Source organism: Lolium rigidum, chromosome 2 (assembly GCF_022539505.1).
Source record: "Lolium rigidum isolate FL_2022 chromosome 2, APGP_CSIRO_Lrig_0.1, whole genome shotgun sequence".
In the NCBI taxonomy this organism is placed as follows: domain Eukaryota; kingdom Viridiplantae; phylum Streptophyta; class Magnoliopsida; order Poales; family Poaceae; genus Lolium; species Lolium rigidum.
Genome location: NC_061509.1, coordinates 103,663,389 through 103,670,746, shown reverse-complemented (window position 1 = coordinate 103,670,746; position 7,358 = coordinate 103,663,389). Strand labels below are relative to the sequence as shown.

Here is a 7,358-nt window from a genome sequence, read left to right as displayed (position 1 = left end):
AGAGAACTACGAGTTTTTTTCACTTTTTTTTTTTTTGTTTTCTCGGCCTGATATCACGAACAGGCTATCTAGGACCTTCTAGATGCACGGCGACGAGTTGGCCAAGCCGCCGAGTACTGGGCGTGTTTGGTTGTCTGGGCGTTCTTGGCTTTCGGGTAGTTTGGTTTCATGAAGCACTGTTCTTGCATAGCACGAGTTTTAAAGCACCTCTGGAATAGATCTAGAGGAACGCCCGGTTTGATAGTTTCTCCAGGCCAGGCTCTGGCGAGACGAAAATCGACAACACGCGTGAGCTCCGCCTCGGCATTGCGAGAGAAGCCGAAATCCTAGCGGCGTTGCGCGGCAAAGGTAGGGGTAACCTCCCACTTCGGTTACCCTCTCCATTAGCCCCCTCCCAAATTTTCCCTTCCCCAAAATTTTGCACCGACCCCGGCGGCGGCGACCCAGATTTGGCAGCGCGCATCTCCCTTTGGTCTCCGGCACCGGACCAGGGTCTTCGTCCTCTTCTCCAGCCGTGGCGGAGCCTGCGCACATCTGCGGCAGCTTTCGGCCGTGTCCATCGTCCGCCATGACGGAGGTAAGGGGAAACTCCTCTGCTCTACTGTAGTGTTAGATTCCTGTTCGTAGAACTGGTTGGGTTCGATAAGACCCGACCAGCTCCAGCTTGTGCATCATGCCGCAACACTCATCATTTGCGTATAAGCCTGGATCCTGATGGTGCATAAGAGAGCAGTTAGGCATGCTGCTTATCCTCGTGTGACTTACGGATCTATGTTACAACGAGATCAGGAGAGGATTTCCAACCTCAACAACATCTACAACTGCAACGACGTAGAGGCTATCCAGATGCTACAGATGAGAAGACCTCCGTTCTATGCACTTGTGAAAATGTTCAGGGGTAGAGGACTGCTGACTGATAGCATCCACACAACTGTCGAAGAACAAGTCGCAATATTTCTTCATGTCGTCAGTCATAACTATAGGTTCAAAGTCATCCATAACACATTCAGGCGATCCACATAGACTATCTCTTTGTACTTCCAGCAGGTGTTGTACGCAATTGGGGAGCTCAGAGGTGAAATGATCAATCCAGCATTAATGAACACACAAACCAAGATCAAGAACAGCTACAGGTGGTTCCCCTATTTCAGGGTGAGTATAAAATCATGTTCCTTCTACCTATCAGAAGTGTGGTACTGTCAGAAATATGTTTTTTTACAGGATTGCATTGGGGCTATTGATGATACTCATGTCACTGCCAAGGTACCGAGATCAATGTCTGCAGCATTCCGCGGAAGGAAGCATTACACCAACCAGAACGTGCTAGCAGCTGTGGATTTCGATATGAGGTTCACCTACGTGCTTGCTGGGTGGGAGGGTTCAGCTCATGATGCGAGCATACTAGCCTACGGCTTGTCAAGGCCTGATGGGTTGCAAAATCCGTGACGGTAAGTTCTACCTTGAAGATTTTGGATATGCATGCCGACCTGGGAATTCTACCTCCCTTCAGGAAAACAAGGTACCACCTCAACGAGTTCTCTGCAAAACACCGATCTCTGAATGCGAGAGAGTTGTTCAATCTCAAACACTCAAGCCTTCCCCATGTTTTTAACATCTCAATTTGGTACATACGTTATAGAGTGAAACATCAAAATAATGCTAGCTAGTACCGTCAATGGCGGCCGAGTAGTGTCGACAGCACAGTTTAGGTTGTTCAGTACACATATACACCATGACAACACATTTTTATTACTCCCTTCGGCCCTAATTAATCAACGCAGCTTAGGACATAGTATATGGTTGTGCCAATTAATTTGGGCAGGAGGGACTGGCACGGTTGACTCTGCCACATCGGTAACAATGACGCTAGAAATTTGAGTCTGGATGAGAAGACGTTCCACCATGATATATTGTGGTTTTTCTTCATATAACATACACCCTACCTTCCGAATTATAAAATGTTTTGGATATTTTAATGTAGACTACATACGACCTGAAATGAGTGAATAGACAGACAAAAACACGTCTATACACATGCGGTAAGTTCTTATAATTCGGAACGGGGGAACAGCTTCACCGTCGAGATTGCACCTTATAGTTGAAAGAACACCATCAACCACAGAACTGTTAGACTCGCTGGTGCTACAGGACCATTGATCAGTCAGTCTACAGCCATTGCATCTGAAGCACCGCCACCACTACCTCCCTCCATGCTCATCTTTGGCTCCTCAGCGGCGGCTCTCAGCTCATCTGCTATGCTCCTTTGCTCATCTTCGATAGAGATTTGCAATTCCTCCACCTGTAAAAGGTACGACATTAGAGCAGGCATTCTGCTAAATAACTATTCTGGATCCAGCCACAATTTGATTGTAAAAATGAAGAAACCTAATTTAGTGCTGCAGTTTTGATGACAGGGTTACATTAACTTGGTATCATATAATTGAGATGAAATAGGCGCATCTCCTACCCATAACCCAAACCTTGGTGAGCGATGATGTAAAATTCGGAAATTGGCCATATATGATGACCATCCTCAGAATTGTGTTGCATTGTGGAAAACAGAGGCAGGGAAAGTATCACATTTTATTATTATCACACGGTGAAACTATTCATTTGATATCCTATTGGTCACTTTACGTAGGCGGAGGATAGACGTGAGTGTGGAAGTACGTAAAAGATAACATCAACCATAAACTCACCACATGTAGGAGAAGAGCAAACTGCTTCTTCCGAAGCTCTAACGTCCTTGCACATGCTGCACTCTCAGCCTCCAAATTAGTTATCTCCTTCTCAAGATCAGCAATGAGTTTCTTGGTTTCTGACCGTGGAGGCTGCAAAGAAATCAGTTTTCTGATCGCTTCACACTCCTCCTTGTGCTGCCTCTCAATCTTGCTTTGTTCAAGTTGCTTCTTAAGATCCTCAATATCAGTCTGAGCTTGCAAGATTTGTCGCTGGATTTCGACCTGCAGCTCATTGAAGCTCTCCTTCTCCCTAAGGTTTGCATCAACCACAGCCTTGCTTTTCAGAAGAGGCAGCTCGAAAGTGTTAATTTCCTGTAGAAAGGCCTTGTACAGTCTCTCACAGTCCATTGTATTGTCTGCATCCTTCTCTGTCTCGGCAGCGAAGGACATGAACTTCTTTTGGAGCTTCTTTAGAGGTGGTTCACCCCTGGTAGTTGTGGTCCTGGTCAGAAGCCGGTGCTTAATAATCGCATCATCCTCATGTGGCCCAAATGCATAATGTGCAGACATTGCTTCACCCCTTCCAGCAACTCTCCTCCCTTTGGTAAGCATTTCACAATTTGAGGGGTCTAACAACTGAAACCAGAACAGGACTATGAGCAAAAGGAACAGTATTACTTTTAAAAAACAATCAATCCAACTGATCTGAACTAATTTACCTTTATAAAAATGCACATAAGTACGCATATATCAGGAAACAACAGAAATCAACATATTTTACTTCTGCAAGACTGCAAATTTGACTAACCTACATCCATGCATACATGCATGGACATGGCAACGTGTGTGAGTAGAATCTAAGAGAAGGAAATGTTCACCGGTTGCAGAGTTGACTTGTGATACTTCATTAATCATCTAAATTAATGACGTGATCGAAAATTTCACTGCACATCTTTTTGTCGCCTCTGTGGCAAGGCACTAGTGTCTGACTAATTTATGATAAATTTTCAGTATTTAGTTTAAATTTGATTTAAGTATTAAAACACTACTGACAAATACTTCCTCTGTCCCAAAATGGACAGAATGCATATTGTCGGGGTTAGGGTTTAGTGCAGCGAGTTAAGGAGGTGAAACTGGACAAATGAAACCAACTGAGACGGGTTGTGCCGACATTGTCGCTTGCGCGGCGTGGCTGTGACCCGCAACACCTCCGGCACAAGCGTCTGCTACCCCAGGCTGGCGGGTTTTAAGATTTGGCCCAGCAACCCAGGCAGTCGTTTCCTGCAAGTCCATGTGTGATGCCTTGTTCAGTTGCTCGGCTAGCTGTTACATCACATGATACTTATCGCACAACTCATACGGCAATGCCAGCATGTAAAATTGGTTGACATAGTAGGTTTCAAAGCGTCACGTCGAACTTAGGCCGTTTCTAGTTTCGGAACTCAGAATAAGGCAAAGCACGTGTGCTACAGAGAAACAGATAACAGTCACCGTCGATCCCCATCTGGTTTATCGTAAGGAAGCAAGCATAGTGAAATGTAGGTGCACTCCACAAGCTATGTGAGTCTGTCTATGCCGCTCACCTCTATCCCATCTTTTGTGGTGTGGTGCGAGTGATGTGTGACCGAGTGCGTACGCACACGGTACTGCTGTTGCTTTTGCGTTAGATATAGGGGTAGTAGAGTAGACACTGCAGAGGGGCTACTTGGTCCTGCAAAGCACAGTGCTCGGATGCTCTTTCTTGCATGTCCACCGAGAAACAAATATATGTATGTGACCGTCAAATAGATTGACGTAAAGGAACAACATAGACCAGGAGCGGGACCGGTCTGTTCAACAGGCAGAACACCTGGCATCACGTCCGACAGGGAGCTAGTTACTGCATCTACCGATGGTCGTCGGAAGGATGTGGGCGTAGCGGCCGGCCGGTTGCAGCCAAACAAGCGCTCCTAGTCTTTTTTCATATACCAAGTCTGCCCGTGAGAGCTTTTGTACTCTGCCGTCATTGGGCATGAGCCTCAATTAACTCAACTAATCTCTGGTGTTTAATACGCATGTGCTATTTATGTATCAGCAGATGAATACGCCTCACGCATGGGCCTTTTGGATTGACATAATTTTATTACAAACTAAAATAGCATGAGCTATCCATAAAAGGAATTAACAACACAAGAACACGATATTGTCACCTTCAGCTACACCGGCAATAGAGAAGGCGTGATCTAAAAAAAATTTGTTTGTTCCCAATCCATTCATAAGAGAGGATTGGGAACAAACAAAATTTCCTTCCTGACTGAAACTATGATATATAATTCCCTTCCTTTCCTCACAAAGATTTCTAAAGGTGTGAACCAATAGCTAGAAGAGGCTGACACAATTATGCAAACCATTACTTAAATTTCCAAAATAAAGATATGACTAACTTGCTTCTAAAACTGAGCGCTTACCGTCAAAATGGTTCGTCAAGGGAGGCAATATGCAAAAGTTGTATCAGAGGGCAGCAGCTTCAACGATGGCTCTCGGAGATATGTAAATTCGAGCTAGGCTCCTGCCACATGCGACACACTATTATGGGAGAAACAAAATCAAAAGTTGACATACTAGATTTCAAGACATTGTACTGCAATTCAGTCATAAAGTCACTAATCAAATGTGCATAACAACCACGGACAAAAGAACCAGGCCTCAGCTTCACCTATGCTATATATTTATCCTGAAAACACGTAGCTAGCAATGTAGATATTGTTACTACATAGACACGAGCCGCTTCAGTTTTTCAATTACATTAACAAAGAGAGTACTGACAGTAGCACCTAAAGCATTGAGCTACGAGAGAGAAAGGGCTAGTTCTTGAACATGGAAACTGAATGAAGCAATAAATAAACTACAAACAAGTGCAAAATGCCATCATTTTCTGACCATACGGCTAATGTTTTCACGGGTGAGCCAAGAAGAAAGGATGACATATGTCTTCTGTTCCAAGGCCTAAGATTCTACCTAAATTATGTGAACAACGAAATCCAGTAAATAATCCTTATTTCTTTGTTTTGGATAAGCAATGGTCGAAGACTTACCACAACTAAATGGAGGGGAGAAGGCGACTGGTGTAAGGTCAGAGGCAGAGGAAGCCGCAGCCTGCACGATGGTGCGACGGAGGATGCCGGGATGTGGAGGAGAGAGCACGAGATGCCGGGGTGCATAGAGAGGGAGGAGGGACGCGGCGGCGGTGAGAAAGAAAGAAGGAAGAAGGGGTTGGGGGAGGTGGAGAGGACGTGGGCCGGGTGGCGGCTAATGGGCCGTGTTCCGTGGGCTGCATCCATTATTGTGAGAGGCTCAGCGCAGACAAGACGAACCTAAAAAAAAAACTGAGGGTGCCCCAGTAGAGCAACTTTAATCCGTTGGATCTATCAAACGACCTTTTTTTTATAGGAAAAGGCAGTCGAATCCGCCATCCGATTAGATAGATAGAGTGCTATGCACAGAATGACCCAATTTATAAGAAAAACCGGGTCCAAAAACCATACATTGCCCGGTTTATAAGGAAAATCGAGACGAAAAACCGCACAAGCGAGGAGTCCCATCATCCACACAACGCAGGCTACCAACGCAACGGACACACCTCTAGCTCCGGGGCCACCGCCCCGACGTACCATCCAGAACAACCTTCGCATTGCCGAAAGACGAACCAGGCGGGTCGACAAACTCGCTGTCCACACAGATATCCAAGTCGGCACCCAAGCACCATGCTTTCGGGGCCGCCGCCGCCCCGACGTAGCAACCAGGACGACCTTCGCATAGCCTGAAGACGAAGCAGCCGGGTCGATGACCTTGCCGCCCACGCAGCACCAGGATCACCACCCAGAGCCAACCAGTGACATGACCTCGCCCCATAGGACCGCTGCAACTGCAAAGGAGATCGAGGCCGCCACTTCGAAGTGCCACCACCATCCGGGGCCGCTGCCCCGGCATCCGCTGCCCGCGACCACATAGTCAAGTGCCCCCACCGCCGCCAACCCATCGCACCGCAAAAGCCAAGAGCTCCAAGGCGACGCCTCCAACAAGGTAGTGGTGCGTCCGCCACCGCAGCCCGCTCTCAACGGAGCTTAGGTTTTCACCCGGAGAACTTGAAGCCACTCGCGTCGGTCAGGGTCGAAACTCCACAACGACGCCAACAAAAACGACCATTCAACGGTCGTAGCATCATCTCTTATGCTCCTACCACCCGACGCCTCCTGCTGTCTCTCGGCGGCAGGTGCGGGAAGGTCCACGGTGGCAGAGTGTTCGTAGGGAGGAGGGGCGCCGGCCATGAGAGAGAATCAAGCAGCAAATTTCCGGCGAGTAGGTCAGCAGAGGAAGAGGCGGCGAGAGGGAGTATCCGTCGCGGACAGCGTTCCACGAACAAAACTGTACGAGTAATATCAGGTAAAGCAAGCCAAAAACACATAGCTTTCCATTGATCTTTCTTCCATCAGTTCAGGCAGGTTTGGTTACATATATGATATATCTAGTAATCTAGGTAGGCAGAACAAGTGAACAACAGCAATCAGCAAAAGCATGACACACTCCACACAGCTTAGCTACAGGGGGAGAACCAGACAGTTCTATGAAAATGATTCTGCGGAATCCAAAACGTGGGCTATCTCCAGGCCGCAGTTCTTGCGCGACGAACCCTCTTCC

General features: G+C 47.0%; 1 protein-coding gene across 1 annotated transcript; it reads right to left on the bottom strand.

Annotated features, from left to right (window-relative positions):
• Positions 1-1,873: 1,873 nt before the first annotated feature.
• LOC124687036 (THO complex subunit 7B-like) lies at positions 1,874-5,867 on the bottom strand. The gene is made up of 4 exons (XM_047220895.1): positions 5,756-5,867; positions 5,129-5,229; positions 2,700-3,317; positions 1,874-2,299 (listed from the first exon to the last, which is right to left on the bottom strand). Exons 3-4 carry the CDS (start codon positions 3,291-3,293, stop codon positions 2,162-2,164), a joined length of 732 nt encoding a protein of 243 aa, XP_047076851.1. The 5' UTR covers positions 3,294-3,317; positions 5,129-5,229; positions 5,756-5,867; the 3' UTR covers positions 1,874-2,161.
• Between the last annotated feature and the right edge of the window lie 1,491 nt (positions 5,868-7,358).

Bases quoted from the DNA above. Each gene is read 5' to 3' on its own strand.
- LOC124687036 (XM_047220895.1), bottom strand. From the start codon at position 3,293: ATGCTTACCAAAGGGAGGAGAGTTGCTGGAAGGGGTGAAGCAATGTCT. The intron at 2,300-2,699 runs GTGAGTTTATGG...TACCTTTTACAG, and splicing joins TTGCTCTTCTCCTACATGTG to GTGGAGGAATTGCAAATCTC.